General features: G+C 33.3%; 1 protein-coding gene across 1 annotated transcript; it reads left to right on the forward strand.

Annotated features, from left to right (window-relative positions):
* The first annotated feature begins 6,244 nt into the window (after positions 1-6,244).
* LOC11424218 (probable ubiquitin-like-specific protease 2A) lies at positions 6,245-16,411 on the forward strand. Its single transcript, XM_003593219.4, has 17 exons — positions 6,245-6,493; positions 6,587-6,634; positions 6,733-7,040; positions 7,146-7,254; positions 7,365-7,414; positions 8,221-8,418; positions 8,488-8,563; positions 9,112-9,220; positions 10,348-10,425; positions 11,229-11,360; positions 11,651-11,851; positions 11,956-12,011; positions 12,104-12,197; positions 13,152-13,242; positions 13,329-13,448; positions 14,095-14,493; positions 15,292-16,411. The coding sequence occupies exons 1-17, from the start codon at positions 6,334-6,336 to the stop codon at positions 15,934-15,936; spliced, it is 2,874 nt and encodes a 957-aa protein (XP_003593267.2). The 5' UTR covers positions 6,245-6,333; the 3' UTR covers positions 15,937-16,411.
* The last annotated feature ends 568 nt before the right edge of the window (positions 16,412-16,979 follow it).

The raw sequence follows: 16,979 nt of genomic DNA on the forward strand, positions 1-16,979 counted from the left end.
CAATGGTTGCCCTAACAACAACATAACTTTTCGCGCAGGAGACATTGTAACTTTTTCTTTCATCAATGAGCGAGTTAATTTTGAATTCAGAATTTATGTTTATTTTTTTTTTTTTATAATTTTGAAGAAGAATACGAACCCTCATACGATGTTATAGTGGGCAATGTTATAATGATATGGATCCATCCACAATATAAGGGGACAACATGGCATATATATATATTACAATCGCTAATTGATTTGTTGTTTTTAGTATTAATCATCGACAGATGAACCATATCATTGATCCATTGAAATCAAATTATATCATGTTGTCCCCTTATATTGTGGATGGATCCTTATCATTTTAACATTCTCCACTATAACATTGTCAGAGGGTTTCTATTCTTCTTCAAAAAATTATAAAAAAAAATAAAAAAATTAAACATAAATTTTGAATTCAGAATTAGCTCGCTCATTGATGAAAGACAAAGTTACAATGTCTCGTGCGCGAAAAGTTATGTTGTTGTTAGGGCAACTATTGCATGTTGACAGTCATATAATCGGTATGTCTACAAAGTATATTTCTTTAAAAGAGACTTTGACCGCTTTTGAAATATTTTAAGTGTTTCTTTTGACATCTTGTATAGATGTGTTGTTTAAATTAAAAATTATAAAAAATTATTAGGAGAACTACTTAATTGTTGTTGTTTAACTTGTAGGAAGTGTTTGATGGAAAACACGATAATGTTTCTGAACAATCATTTTATATGATGAGCAGTATTGAAGATGTCAAAGCTAAGGTGCAACATTACAAAAATAATGTTGAAATTAGTCGATTTCTCTTTTGTTTATGTTGAAATGGTGTCATTAACTATCTAGAAGGACCGACGAGAAATTCACCTTTTATACCATTTACTTATATATATATATATATATTATCATCGCTAATTGATTTGTTGTTTTTAGTATTAATCATCGACAGATGAACCCTATCACTGATCCATTATAATCAAATTATGCCATGTTGTCCCCTTATATTGTGGATGAATCCTTAGCATTATAACATTGTCCACTATAACATTGTCAGAGGGTTCGTATTCTTCTTCAAAAATATAAAAAAAAAATATTAAACATAAATTCTGAATTCAGAATTAACTCGCTCATTGATGAAAGACAAAGTTACAATGTCTCCTGCGCGAAAAAGTTATTTGTTGTTAGGGCAACCATTGGATGTTGACAGTCATATAAAAATAATGTTTACTTAAAATAAAAATGCATGCATTACTCTAATTACCTCTCCAAAATTATTATATGGATCTATATTGCAATGCATTTTACATCTAATCATACTTATAAGGTAAGACATCCTATGTTAATTTGCTACCGTAATTATTGTTTTAAATTGTAGCAAAATTGGGTCATGTAACATAACAAAAATTTAACTCTTTTTTATTATGCGGTTGCAACTCATTTTATTATTCAATTCCAACTTGATTAATGTATTTTCTTTATGTTTTTTTAATATACAAAAATCATATCATAAGTAAATAAATCAAATCAAATTTACACATTAAATAAAAATATACTATTAATGGGCAAATACATTTTTTACTGGATTAGAAAACGTGGACTCATGTCTTGCATTTATTCAATATGAAAACGTGTAATCTCTTTTATGGTTTTACCATGAAGACTATAATTGTTTTCTATAAATAAGCATTTAAATATTAAATTGTTATGTCTTGCATTTATTCAATGTGAAAATGTGTAATCTTTTTTTACAGTTTTACCATGAAGACTATTATTGTTTTCTATAAATAGGCATTTAAATATTAAATTGTCAGAACACCAACAAAGTCTATTTCAACATCACCCAAATAAATTTATACATTTGTTTTGTTTTGTTTGAAACATATATCATATTAAACATTAATATATGTAATTCTTCCATAAAAAAGATGAATAAATCAATGTTAGATCTAATAAAAAAATTAGATAAAAACTCAAAAATTATTATGCATTTTAATCATTGATGAAGACAGAGTTACAATGTCTCATGCGCAAAAAGTTCTGTTTTGTTAAGGCAACCATTGCATGTTTATAGTCATATAATCGGTATGCCTAGAAAGTATGTTTCTTTAAAAGAGACTTTGACCGTTTTTGAGGTATTTTAAGGATTGTTTTTGACATCTTGTATAAATATGTTGTTTAAATTAAAATATAAAAAAAAATTATCAAGATAATTACTTAATTGTTGTTGTTTGACTTATAGAAAGTGCTTGATGGGAAACATTGTTCATGAAGAAACATTTTATACGGTGGGTGGTATTGAAGATGTCAAAGTTAAAGGTGCAGCATTACTAAAACAATGTTTTCTTAAAAATTAAAAGTACATGTGTCACTCAAATTATCTCTTCAAAATTATTACACAAACAATCCGTATTGCAATGTAGTTTACATCTAATCATATCTATAAGATAAAACATCTTGTGTTAATTTTCTATCTTAATTATTGTTTTAAACTGTACCAAAATTTGGTCATGTAACATATACAAAATTTCAACTCTTTTATTATGCGTTTTCAACTCAATTTCAACTTAACTAATGTATTATCTTTATGTTTTTTTATAATTTGTGAAAATAATATCATAAATAAATAGAAAATGAAATTTACACATTAAATAAAATTATACCGTAAATAGGCACGTACATTTTTTACTGAAGTAGAAAACATGAACTTTTATGTCTTGGATTTACTCGTTGTGAAAGCAATTCATCTCTTCTACCATGAAGACTATAGTTGTTTTCTATAAATAGACATTTAAATATTAAAATATCATAACACCAGCAAAGTCTACTTCAACATCATCTAAATGAATTTATACATTTGTTTTGTTTGAAACCTATATCCTCTTAAACATTAATAGATTTAATTCTTCAATCAAAAACATGAATAGATTAATGTAGATGTAATAAAAAATTACACCCTCCGATCACTATTATAAGCAAAAATTTACATTTTAGATTTGTTTAATTAATGATGTATATGGTCTTTATTATAGACCACATACATCATTTAATGAATGAATCTAAAATGTTGATTTTTGCTTATAATAGTGACCCGATGGTGTAGATCAAAACTATTTTAATGCACTATTATTTTTCTTTCGCACAACAACATATTATTGAAAACACAATTTCAAACTCTAGATAAACTCAAAAAGATCATATACAAAGTACATAACCATTGCACTAGAAGCAGATAAATTCTAATACTAGCAAGCAATATCCCGAGCATAAAGTCAAGTCATCCTAATATAACCCTAAACCCACTAAAACAAAAACTCTTAGAATGAAACCAATACTGAAAAATCACTTTTTTGAAAACTATAACAGAGGTGTTGCGATACAAAGATGGTAGATTGAAATTCACAATTGATCCAAATTTTGTGATTCACGGATATTTTGAGTGCAAATTTTGAATAACAATATGGAAAACCGTGATTTTTTAAACAAACTTTATAAAGCATACAAGTACAGGATTACTCTGATTTCAATAAAATCACAACAAATAACAATGCAAAAGAGTGCATGGAAAACCCTGGAAAAGAACAATAAGGAACGAAGTAGACGAATGAGCAATTGTATTTGAAAATGGTGTGAGTCAGGGACACAGAGCTTCACAAACATTGAGCGACTAAAAGAAATCAACATCTCTTACCCTCAAGTGATTGAACGAAATATTTTTATATGAATACCGTGAGGAAATATTATAATTACGAGTATAAATAGTGGAAATCACGCCGATGGTATTTGACATTAAGCGTTATATAAACGAATAATAAATTTACATTGTTACTTCAATTTTAGTAAATAATAAAGGTTTAATAATATTTAGCCCCCTGTCATTTGGGCGAATTTTGATTCAACCTCCGTAAAAGACAAAGGTTTAGATTTCACCTTTGCCATTTCAAGATTATTTGATTATAGACCTTAAACTCGTCTGACTAGACAAATAAGATGACATGACGTGTTGACGGTTGAAAATAATGACATGACATTTGATTCAACCTTTTTTAATTAGTTTCCATTTTTAGCTCAATTTTTTCAAAAGAATCACATCACAAACTCATAAAAATTACAAATCTCAACATGCTTTTTACTCTCTTCCCTTTCGTCACATTCATCACCAAATTCATCATCAATACGAGTAAGACAATTCTCCTTCATCTTTCTCAAATAAAATTCTTCTCTTCACACACATACATTCATCATACTTGGAAATTGAAAAAAAAATATTGGAGATGAGGGAGAAGATTAGAGATTCTAAAAAAAAATTGAAAATGAAATGAATTGAAGAATGAGTAGGGATTATGATAAATTAGAAGGGAGTTTTGAGAGAGAAAGACATATGAGAGAGAGAGAATTTGACAACTACAAAAAAATGGAAGGGAGTTTTGGAAATTAATATTAATTAACAATAAAGGCATCTAGAAGTTCCCCTGATCTTAACTCACTTGGTAAAGGATAATGCATATTGTATGCAGGGGTCGAGGTTCGAACTCCGGACACCCCACTTATTCATCTTTAAGGTGAATTCTCTAGTCGCTAGGCTACTTGACAAAAGAAAAAGACATCTAGAAAAAAAGTAAATGAAAAAAAAAAAGAAAAAAGCCAAAATGAATCACTACACAATCCGCGAGCCACCTCCTAAGATTGGATTTAGTTGGAATGCGATTTAGAAAGGCTTTCCAAGAAAAAAAAAACTACACCTTCAACGAAGCCGGGCTCTTCCAAATACTACCAAACACCCTCTTTTCATCCTTATACCACCTATCCTTCGCCAACATCAGACCTATCAACTTATCACAAGTTGATTTCACCGAAAAAGACCCTATTCTCCGTAAGCTTCCAACGCCATCTATCCCCCTTTAAGGGGATCACACAAAACCGTCCAACTCCTCTTTCAACAAATTAAACAATTGTTCCTCCCATTGAAAGAAACGTCCTTTCAACACAAACACCCAATCCCCATTACCACCCATATCCATCGCACAAGCCTCCTGTTGATTTGAAATTGAGAAGATTCTAGGATATTTTGCTCGATACGGTAAACCCCCTCTCCAAGCCACATTCGAAAACTCGTTTTCAATCCATTTTCAACCTTCCTCACGACCTCTAAATTAAACCAATTATCACCCACTCCCTATTCTAGTCTAACAATGTCTCGATACTAAAGCGCCTGAAGCTTCCATAAAATTTTCCACACCGTCACCATATTTCTCAACAAGGACCTGTTTCCAAAGAGAAACATTTCCATCCATATGTCTCCATCTATACTTTGCCAAAAGGCTCACATTAACCACCCTAACATCTCTAACTCCTAACCCTCAGTTCCTCTTTGGTTAACAAATCGACTTTCAACTAACCCAAGAGATCTTCCTTCCCCCATTCACCCCTCCCCAAAGAAACTCCCTTTGAATGCACACAATCTTTTTCCATACTAACACTGGTAGCTTTAAGAAGGAAAGGTAAAAAATCAAGATCGAATTCAGAACGGAATTAAGGTGTACCACTCTACCACCAAGGCTAATAAATCTACTTTCCCAAGAGTATAAATTCTTACTTAGTTACTCTAAAAGAGGTTCCCAAGCCGCTAGCCTCTTCGAATTTGCACCCACCTGAAGGCCCAAGTACTTAAACGGAAGGCAACTTTGACTACAATTCAAAAAGGAACTCGCCATGTCCATAAACTCCAATGGAACATTAACACCTATCAAACAAATTTTGAAGAAGTTCACCTTCAACCCCGAAACCATCTCGAAACATCTCAACAAGACCTTCAAAGTCCAAAGATTCTTCAATGTAGGTTCCCATATGCAAATAGTATCATTGACATATTAAAGATGAGAAACCGCCATCCCCTCATCTCTAAAGCGAAAACCTTCAACCAACTAAAACCCTCTACCGGAAACAAAAAGGAGGCCAAATGGTCATATTAGTTAACACTAGAAATAATGAGTAAGAGTCCCCGTGAACTTAGCTTAATTGGCAGGGACATTGCATAATTTATGCAGGGGCCGGGGTTCAAACCCCGGACACCCCACTTCTCCATATTTAATTGTGTGAGCTATTGCCACTAGATTACTAGACAAAAAAAAAAACAATAATAATGAGTAAGAATCCTCTCCATTTATCAATCTAAATTCTCTCTATTTATGAAAATAAATGGCATCATAAAGAGATAAGCACAAAAAATAAAGCTCAAAATTTGAAACGACAAAAACACTGTTTCACCACAAAACTCGCAACAAATACCCTAACATTTCAGTAATCTCACTCACTCGCTCGATGACTCAGCGTTCATCTTGTTCATCCTCTTCCCCAATCAACAAATTCGACGTCTTCGATTTCAGCGAAGATTCGAAAACTGAGAAAATGTTCAGAAAATTCCGAACCCCTATGAAATCTCCTTCTCCTCCCATTTCGAAATACGAATTTCTTCAAGCATGTAAGTCACACTTCTCCCTCAATTCCTCTTTCTATTTCCTCAATTTCGATTCGTTTTTTGTCCATTCGTTCATTCAATTTGGATTCTATGCAGTTGCCGATGGTTCAAAACCTCAATCGAGGATTGTTTCCATTGATCTAGGTATCGTTCATGCAAAAACCTCTCCTACATTTTCAATTGCATGATTTAGGTTTTTATTTTATTTTTTATATCATCTCAATTTCGGTTTGATTTTGAAGATAATGATGATCAAGAAGATGCTAAATGTTCGCCAGTGAAAGTTTTGAACAAACCGTTAGAGATTGATGATGACGAGGATGACACAGACGATACTGGTTTCAATAAACTGTTAGAGGTTGACGATGACGAGGATGATGCTGGTTTGAATGAACCGGTAGATGTTGACGAGGAGGATGATGATGCTGGTATTGATGATGATCGAGGGAAAAATGTTAATGCATGTTCAATGGACTCGCCATTGCAACATTTTGCTGAGAAAGAGAGTGACCGTGATGCTGAGTTTGTAGATAGTGATGTTGACTTGGAAGTAATTACTCAATGCTAATTGTTGATTATTTTCTTTTAACTTGATTGCGTATTTTGTTTACTTAGTGTGTTATTGTTTATGACTGTTAATTGAATTTTGTTTCAGAATCAGGTATTTGATATGCGTTGTGATGATGATGATGAGGACGATGAGGATGATAGTAGTGAAATGAGTTCGTCTTCAAATTCTACTTTTGATTCTTCAAAATTTGAAGGTATTTTAAGTAACATATGCAGAATTCTTATTATCGGTAATAGTGGAAGATTATTTTTTATACTGGTCTTCTATTTACAAATTGCTAGATTTTTTTCCTTGTGATTTCAGATTGCTTTGAAGATCACCTAGTGGAGGATGATTCCACTGCATTTAAAATTGTAAGTGTATTTGTCATGTTTATATGGTCAATTGCTTAGAGTGTTACCTACCTGCTGATGATTGTAATCAGTGGAGGCAAAATGTAAAATCTTTGGTTACATTATGAAAAAAAATCAAATTTGTTCTGCCTTAATATCTCATTTTCTTTAGGGGTAAATCAAATCAAAGAAAATGTTAACAGGACATGTTAAACAATAGTGTTTTGACAGTTGAAGTGACATAGTCAAAGAAAGAAAGAAATGAGGTACAAGTAAGAGACCGGGAAGACAACAAGCACGAGTGTGTTGTAATAAACGATATTTATTTCCTTCTTTCTAATGTTATGGAAAATGCAACAGAGTGATATTCATAGTTTCAAAATTTACGTAAATTTGGAACATGTAACTTAGAAGAAGTGTAGACTATAGATAGAAAATAATTAAATCAAATGACCTGAAGGCAGGTGTAGTGTTTGTTTGGCAATGGAACTTCATTCTGCACTTCCTTGTTCTGTTTCTCTTATATATGTTCTTTTTCTTTTGGTTCCTGCAATTGGTTTGGTCAGCTTATGTGATCTAATCTGGTAGCTCAGGTTATTTTAAAAACAAAGTACCTGAACAACTAAATTTTAGTTGTGTATGTAAGTGTAGGTTTTCAATTGGAATTATTTTTTACTTTGTAGTGAAATATTGTGCTCAATCTTGTTCTTTCATGCATCCGAAATGTAGAATGTTATATCACAGGGACATCTTGTTTTTTTTTTGTTTTTTTTTTAAATGTTAGATATCTCTGGTTAACTGGCCTAGTTGCTCTTGTCAATGTGCAGGATGACAACGAAAAGGTGGTCGATGTCTTCCCTGATTTTATTCAATACGGGGAATTATATTCCACCAGTTCTCGGTTAATATTCTCGAGCAGCTCCCTGAAACTCGAAGGCCCAACAAACAATCAAACTGGGAAAACTTTTAAAATTGAGTGGGAAACTGAAGATATTATAAAAATCGAATCATGCTGGTTTGAAAAGGTAAATTGCTCGTCTATTTCTTTTTATATTAATCCCTTTATGATAAATTTGACCGTCTTCTGTCTGTAGATTAAAACAGCATGGATCAACCTTCTCCTTAGATCAAAAGATTCAGAAGACATTGGCAGTACAAATGAAAAACCAGGTGTGACCACTTTTGTAAATAATATCAGCGATCTTTTTATGTGTCATTATGGGTCCAATATCCCTATCCTTGATTTGCTTACGAGTGACACTAGCATAGCAGGTATACTTTAATCAATTGGTTGGCTATTCTTTGCCAAGTTAATTTGAATGACAGAATGAACAAAAAGAATAATATGTCTTATGCCCTTGATAGTAATCATAGTTTCATGCCTTTTAATTTTGTGTTTTTGATAAATCTCGCCATAGTTGAAGAATTTGTATCATTGTGGATTTAGCCTCTGGTTCTCGGCTTTTGAAGGCTATAATGAATGCATGTATTTTATAGGCCTCTATAGTTTAGGACCAAGTTGATTGCTTAGACAATTAGGCAATGGATGGTATGACTATAAATGTTCAATAGAGAATAATCAACCTATTAATTGTTCCTTATTCACTTATTTTTAAATTTAGGAACGTCTATAGTTACTTTTTCAGTGTTCTACAATTTCCTTTATGCTCATGCGATGCTTTGCCTCATCACTTTTCATATGATTAATGTTCATGCAGGCTTTAGGCTGTTGAAATTTGCTGTTTATGATTCATATTGGTCCAGGGCAGAAGAGGCTATCAAATTTTTGGATATGAGATACACAAGTATCTGGAGTACAGTTTTTGAGTAAGAATTTTATTGTTTAAAACACCGGGCTGTAACATATTTTTTGTTAGTGTCACGGTGTTTGCCTTACTGCCTAATTATTTTTTGGGAAGCATACAAATTGTATCACCATCATTGATGAAGAAAATGAAAATAAAAGCTGAAAGGGTATCTAACTGCTTCATGTGTTCTGATTAAATTCATATTTGATTCAATAGGGTATTCAATTCCAAATTTTCACAAACATCTGTATTGAATTTTAGAGTCTTCAAGTTTTTTCACGAGATGCATTCCATTAATGGTTTATGTTTTCAGTGTTCTTTTTATCTGGAATATTGGTGCTTTATTAATACTAAAATTATGAAACCCTAATACTTCAAAATGGAAAAGTATCGGTGTCTGATACCAATACATGCCTGATACTTCCTGATATGTATCCAGAAAGTATCCAATAATTGTTTTAGTTCTTTCTAAAAATATTTCCATTGATATTTCTTAAATACATCTTTGATACTTCTTACTAATTAAAAGCACAATTATCTACCTACCAACATAGTATGGCCCAAGTGGTAGATACTTGGGTCCATTAACCATTTGGTCTGGGGTTCGATCCCTGGCCGGTGCATATGGAAAAACATTTGCTAGGAGATGTCAATCGTGTATCTCAATTAGCTCGATGGGATTAGTCTCCACAGTTGCGCCCAAACGATACATTTCTTTTACAAAACAAAAAACACCGTTATCATCTAGATATGATACATCTTTGACTTGTCGTACCATTTAGAGACTCAAAATTGTATGTTTATCTTACACATTTTTAGTAGAAAGAATATATTCTGATATAGGTGGGGGAAAGATATATAACTGTCAACTTGTTATGGTCACACATATTTTTTTCTTCTGTAAATGCCTTTCAACATATATTGACTACTGATATGTCTATGTACTAATGAATAATTAGCAATCTCTCTCTCTCTCTCTCTCATTTTGAATGCATCCTATCTTGATTTTTAAGAAATTCCCGTATGCTTGTGTCATATCCACATCATACTATGTATCTTAGCTTCTTAGATACTTAACTATAGAAAAGGCTGTTGCACAATTGGTAAGGTGTTGGTTGATATCATTATTATATTTCCTTCATGCAGCGTTGATGCAAATAATTATGGAAATAATTCTATACTGGGACAGGACAGTTTGTTCTCTCAGAGGCATTATTTTCCCATGTAAGTCGAACAAACATTTCTACTTCCATTGTTTGATATCTGTTGAACTACAATCTGTGTCTTAAGTCTTTAAATGTTATTTGATAAAAGAAATTTTTAATTTTGATTCCTTGTTATGTTATTTTTTTTGTTTTTTGTATGGTTATTTTGATTTGCCAGTGCTGCTCGTTTATGTTATTTGCTTTGATTGTTAGCCAGAATTTCTTGAGCCCTTGGTAACTCTTGAAAGTATAGTTTTTTGTTTTACTGCCATAGTATTTTTTTTGTAACTTTTAGGGCTATAAACTATGTATGAAAACCATGAATGAGACTGCACCTAATTCGAATCCTTGTGCTTTTTTGTTCTTGTCATAGTATTAGAATTTAGAACCTCTTTAGTCATGCATTGAAGAGTTTGATCCTTGTCGCCGATGCTCATGATCCCAAACACATTGAATTTCAGCCCAAGAAAAGGTGGGCTTCGGGCTCAGGTTCCGACTTTAGGTCCATTTATTTATTTTTTATGGAGGGGGGGCAGACATACATATATAAAAAACCATCGCGAGCATGTACTTAATACGCAAATTTTTTCAATGGTTAACTAATGATTTCAACATCACATTGCGTTCTTAGTTCTTACACCTTTAGCTTGTTTCTGCCTGCCACTCCATGAAGCTTGGTTTTTACGGTTGAAACCCTTTTAACTTTTGTGTTTTTTAACACATCCTGTTTTTGGTAATTGGACATTTTTATCGGTGATGTATCGAATGATAGTTGTTAAAGGAAAATTGCTTGTTAATGTAATATAAAATCATATAATACAGTTTTGATGAAGCATTTGAGGAGGTTATTTATCCAGAGGGGGAACCTGATGCTGTTTCTATTAGCAAGAGAGATGTTGCACTTTTACAGCCAGAGACATTCGTCAATGACACTATCATTGACTTTTACATCAAGTACGTATGATTAAGAAATTGTAACTTTCCGTTGGTTTCCATTGATATAGCAGTGTTCAGTGTTTACCCTCTTTTTGTGTCTCATTCATAGTCATTATTATCCCATCACTTGTACTCTTCTCCATCCTTTAGATTGAAAGTTGTTTAAATTAGTTCTTCTTGATAGTGCTGCTCACGTATTTGTCTTACCATTTTCTTTTCAAATGGAATAACTCCTCAAAGGTTTATATATGCCTCTTTATTTGAGGCTTTATATGGAATGACATTTGCTGAATCTGGTGTATCTCTAGGTATTTGAAAAATAAACTGCCCACTGATGAGCAGGAGAGGTTTCACTTTTTCAATAGCTTCTTCTTTCGAAAGCTAGCTGATTTAGATAAAGACCCAGAAAGTGCTTCTGATGGCAGAGCAGCTTTTCAACGCGTGCGTAAATGGACCAGGAAAGTTAACCTTTTTGAAAAGGATTATATCTTGATTCCCGTAAACTACAGGTACACTAGAGTTTTTTTTTCAACGCCTACAATATTTTTTTTTTGATAGCGAATATCGCTTCTGTAGCATCTTAAGAGTAATTATTTATGTATCTTGATGGCAGTCTTCACTGGAGTTTGATTGTCATTTGTCATCCTGGGGAGGTGCCATCCTTCAGAGGTAAGATATCTTTCATTTAAGTTGTTATTTTATTGAAGTTGTTATTTTATGATTTATTTGGCCGATCTTCATTTTATTTGATTTTCTTGCAGATGAAGAAATTAAAGAATCTTCCAAAGTTCCTTGCATCTTGCACATGGACTCCCTGAAAGGAAGTCATAAAGGTCTCAAGAATCTTTTCCAAAGGTAGCTTACTGATAGCCAAGTTCGATACATAATCAACGTCTGTTTTATAGCTTATGATAATTCGGGGGTCTGATAACAAGGATCTATTGCCCTTTTTATTTTCTTCAGATTTTCATTCCAAATTAATATTCTCCTTTGATGGCCCAAATTTGAGCTGTTTACCTTAATGCATTAAGATGCCAAATAAGGCAGGATAGGATGCTTAACTAAATTGCATTGCATCAACCGATGATAATTTTTTTTGGAAGATCTATAGTGAAACAAATGCACCAACACCCAGTCCTGAAGAGTTTTTTATTCTCTCCAGCCTGGGCATTGCCATTTAGTTGGAAAATTATTTTCATTCTTCAGAATATCCGTATGCAAATGTTGAGTTTTCATGTTTGGTACAATATGTCATAAAATCTCCCATCCAAATTTTTTGCTTGGTCACTCGCTTTCAGTCTTGTGGGGGAAGTGGGTGTGCTCAATTCCCGTGGTACAGGAACACTTCCTATTGTCATGTTATCAAAATCGTTTTCATTTCTTTGCTTGTTCCAACCGTCACCTACCCTTAAGAGTGGCTGGTGACTGGCCACTTCCATCTGACAACCCGTCACTGTCGATGATCATTGTCATTCCCTTATATTTTGTCAACCAAACATGCCATTGAAGTCCATATTAAGCTAATAGTTACCTTGCAAGTTATTGATGTCTTTACATTGGAAGTTTCATAATCGGTGACCAAACAGCATAAAGCTTGTATTGATATTTTATCTGAAGAACCATGAGCTTAGATGGTTTCACAAGGTTTCTTTGGCTGAGTTATTTCATTGAGCCACTGCAGAAAATTGTATAAACACATTGTAGTAAAAATGAAACTCTAATAAAGTAAAATCTTGTTTAAGTGCATTTCATTTGCTTTCTGTTATCAGAGTCTGACATTGCTTTCTTCCACATATTGTGAAATGACAGCTACCTGTGTGAGGAATGGAAAGAGAGACACCCCAATATGGCGGATGATTTTTCTTCTAAATTTTTACAGCTGCGGTTCATCTCACTAGAGGTATCCTCTCTCCAAATGAATCTAACAAATTCAGTTGAACTTTTTATTGACTTCTGTTTTTCCTTACCCCCTTTTTTTTTTTCCAGCTGCCTCAGCAGGATAATTTTTATGATTGCGGTCTGTTTTTGCTTTACTTTGTGGAACGTTTTCTGGAGGAAGCTCCTATCAAATTTAACCCTTTCAAGATAACAAAGTTCTCCAAATTTGTGAGTGACTTCGTATTGGATTATAACATGAATCAATGTGATATATAGTTTCATTTTGAATTTTCAATGATATAATGTTGACTCTTCATTTTAATTTATATTTCAAGCAGCACTATTGTTAGTGGTATCTGGCATTCATGATTCTCTAATCTGATTTTTCCGATTCCATTGAGTGCTATGTTAAATTTTAAAATTTTAGTACGAGGTCGATCATGACAATATACTTGCTGCTATGGTCCTCTGCCTTTTCATGGTTATAAGAAGAAAACTGTAACTGAGTAATAGCAGTGTGTATGAGTTGTGGTCACAACCTTGTAAAAGTATTTTACTAGAGAAACTGTATAAGCAATTAATTTACTTGTATTGTAAGCAATGATGTATAATTGTTCCTTGGTTCAGAAGTTATTACATGAAATGCATGGGTTATACTTTTACTTTTGGTACTTGGTTCTTTTCCCTTCCCTGTCCCAATCTCTTGACGATTGTAAGGCAATTGTATGCCTAAAATGTTCTCTACATTATTGTATTATACTTTTTTTACTTGAGCCTGTCATATCAGATTGTATCTCGTGCTGCTCAATCATATTTTTTATGGACAACACTGGCTTGCAGCTCAATCACATTTGAATTTTCTTTTCATTCTCAGTTGAATAGTAACTGGTTCCCTTCGGATGAGGCTTCTCTGAGACGATCTCATATACAGAACTTAATTTATGATATATTTGAAAATGGTTCTTTGAAAGCACCCCCTATTGATTGCCGTGGCAAAGGTCCTCTCTCTGAACTTCCTGGTGTTATCGAGCACAAAGTGGAAGCAGATTCCTCTGGAGCCAGCTGTTACCCTGGTATATGGCATGGGAATCTTTCAAATGGCTCTACTGAGACTGATATTCAGTTCCGACCTGTTTCACCTGTAAGAGCTGCATCATGTTCAAGAGATCCTGGAATTGTTTTCAAGGACTTGCAAGCAGCAGTTGTACCTCCACATTTCGATTGTCGGCAGATGTCTTTGTGTCATCAAAGTGGATTCTTGTCACCAATAGAGGTATTTGAAACATTGCAGTGATAGATTACTGTGATTATTTCGTATCTATTTGGCTGTAGCATATTCCAACTCTGCTGGAATGTGTTTTCAGGTTTTCTACTTGATGTTTAATCTACCTTGAGTGAGAACCTTGGGTTTCATGGTTGAGATCCATTATATCGGCCATGTACCAATTTCCCTTCACACCTTTTTACTAAAACATAAAAGGAAGGGATTAAATGAAAGAAACCAAAGTGCCTCGTATACAATAGTTGCATTTTGTGCTGCAAAGCTCCTAACTTCTGATAATATGATTTGGAGTATATAGAAAATGAGAGAATTAAAAGAATTATACAGTCAACACAGTTTAGCTTAAGCTTTTGTGCACCCTGGGTTAAATGTGATGGCTTGCCAACAACCCACTCAAACTCAAGAATATTACAAATTTTAATCTAAAAATAAAATGAAATTGTTGGGCCTTTTCATTTGTTTGTAATTAGGATATGCTTGTAATATATTATTTCAGAGGGTAATGCAAAAGAAATATTCATAGGGTAGAATGTGAAGTTTAGACTCCTATCATGTGTACAGGAATAGTTCTCAATTTCCTTGTCCCCTCTTTTCTTTTCTTTTTCTCAAGCAAATTAGTAAATTAAAGAGAAAAGTAAAATGTCTACCCAGTACCCGGTTATTTATATGGTTAGAGCTGTTAAATTGTTGGGAGTATACATGAAGCAACACGCAGTAATGTGTTTTATGCACACGCAAAACTGTTTCAAGACAACCTGCAGAACTTCACATTTCATTACTATGATGCAGGAAACAGAAGAGTTTGGCAATGAAGTTTCTAAATCAATGGAGAGAGCAAATTCTCAAGTAGGCATTTTGGCATCGGATTTCCCATCCACATCATATATAGGTAAAGATCATAGAGCATCAGAAACAACACAGCAGGGATTCCCTATGAATTTTGTAGAATCTGTTGAGGGCATTCCATATTCAAATTGGATTCAAGATTCTCTTGAAGATCAGCTTTTGGAGAAAATTGAAGAGTCCAACTTTCCAAACAAGACAGCACTTGAGGAGATTGCAGACTCTGTTGTTCAAGATTCTCAAGAGTCAAATGGTAGGCATGAGATTTATATTGTTCAAGATTCTCAAGAGTCAAACGGTGGGCATGAGATTTATGTTGTTCAAGATTCTCAAGAGTCAAATGATGTGCATGAGGTTGATGCATGTGTGAAATCTCATTCCTCTTTCCAAGATAACATAAATTCCATGACTCATCAAATATTGGATTTGGCTCAGAATACTAGTGTTGAGAATGATAGTTTAGCTGGCAAGAGAGAACAACCAGCATCTGAATCTCAGGAACAGAATGATAAAAAGCGGAAGCTTATGAGTGAAACAGGTGGTCCAAGTCGACGACTCACAAGGAGGATGTTAAAAGAAACATGTGTTTAATACCATGTCATGTGAATAATTTAGCAGCAGCAGAAAATGTTACTGGAAAATTAAATGTTAATATTTGGAAGCACTAACTCTGAACTGAAGACTCAGGTAGAAGAGAAGTATGAGCAGTAGATTAAAGGTACCAATGTGGCCCTTAATTTGTAAATCTTTTTGCGTAGTCACTAGCCTGAGCTGCCTCGCATCTGCAGGATGATGTACAAAAATGTTGATAGCTCTTTTTTTGGGTAGTTTTGGTGGGACTAGAAAGGTAGGCATGACCGCTGAAACTTGTGTTAATATATCCAGTGTCCTATAGGAAATTCGATATTGTATCACCAGAATGGGTGAAAAATCATGGGTCTGTCATATGCTCTTTTTGACCAAAGGATTGATATTTGGTGAACAAACTTATATATCGGCAGTTAATAGATTTATTTGAGATGCTACTTAAACCATTGTTTGAGCTTATAGTTTTATTTTTATTATACACTCTCTCCCCTTTTTACCCTTTTGTAAATTTAATTAAAGTTTAAATCATTGGTCAATATAAAAAGTTTAACCACCCAAACACAAGTTATTGTTCTATATCTTTTCAACAGTTTTTATTTTTATTTTTAATATGTACTTAATATATCTTATTTTCTTTTGAGTAATATCGGCTATATACGTAATAAGCAGTACTACTACTACTATCTTTTTATTTTGGTTACACGAGGAAAGGAAAAAAAAACAAAAGAAAACAAAAGAGGGAAACTAAGTCCATGGAAAGGACACTCCCAAAGCATCATTCTCAATAGAGCAAATGATAAACACGACAGAGGTGAGAGCTCTCAGTTTAGCAAGAACAGAGTTTCAAATGGGTTTCAAGAGACTTACATAATGATGGAATATCTCAATTGCTTAAGGGTGCAACAACCAAGCATTTGTCCCATCAACATAAACAACCAATTGATACTCTTTTTCTTCTTAGCAATTACAGGTTTCACACTATTTTTTTGATTGCAATGTACACATTTAGGCAATATTGGATGCATTCAAATTGTTGGTGCCCTATC

This window comes from Medicago truncatula, chromosome 2, assembly GCF_003473485.1.
Source record: "Medicago truncatula cultivar Jemalong A17 chromosome 2, MtrunA17r5.0-ANR, whole genome shotgun sequence".
NCBI lineage: Eukaryota > Viridiplantae > Streptophyta > Magnoliopsida > Fabales > Fabaceae > Medicago > Medicago truncatula.

What these genes read in the sequence shown, in the direction of transcription:
- LOC11424218 (XM_003593219.4), top strand. Translation starts at nt 6,334, where the DNA reads ATGACTCAGCGTTCATCTTGTTCATCCTCTTCCCCAATCAACAAATTC. An exon ending in ATACGAATTTCTTCAAGCAT is followed by an intron (nt 6,494 to 6,586) that starts GTAAGTCACACT and finishes GATTCTATGCAG; the next exon opens with TTGCCGATGGTTCAAAACCT. An exon ending in ATTCCACTGCATTTAAAATT is followed by an intron (nt 7,415 to 8,220) that starts GTAAGTGTATTT and finishes GTCAATGTGCAG; the next exon opens with GATGACAACGAAAAGGTGGT.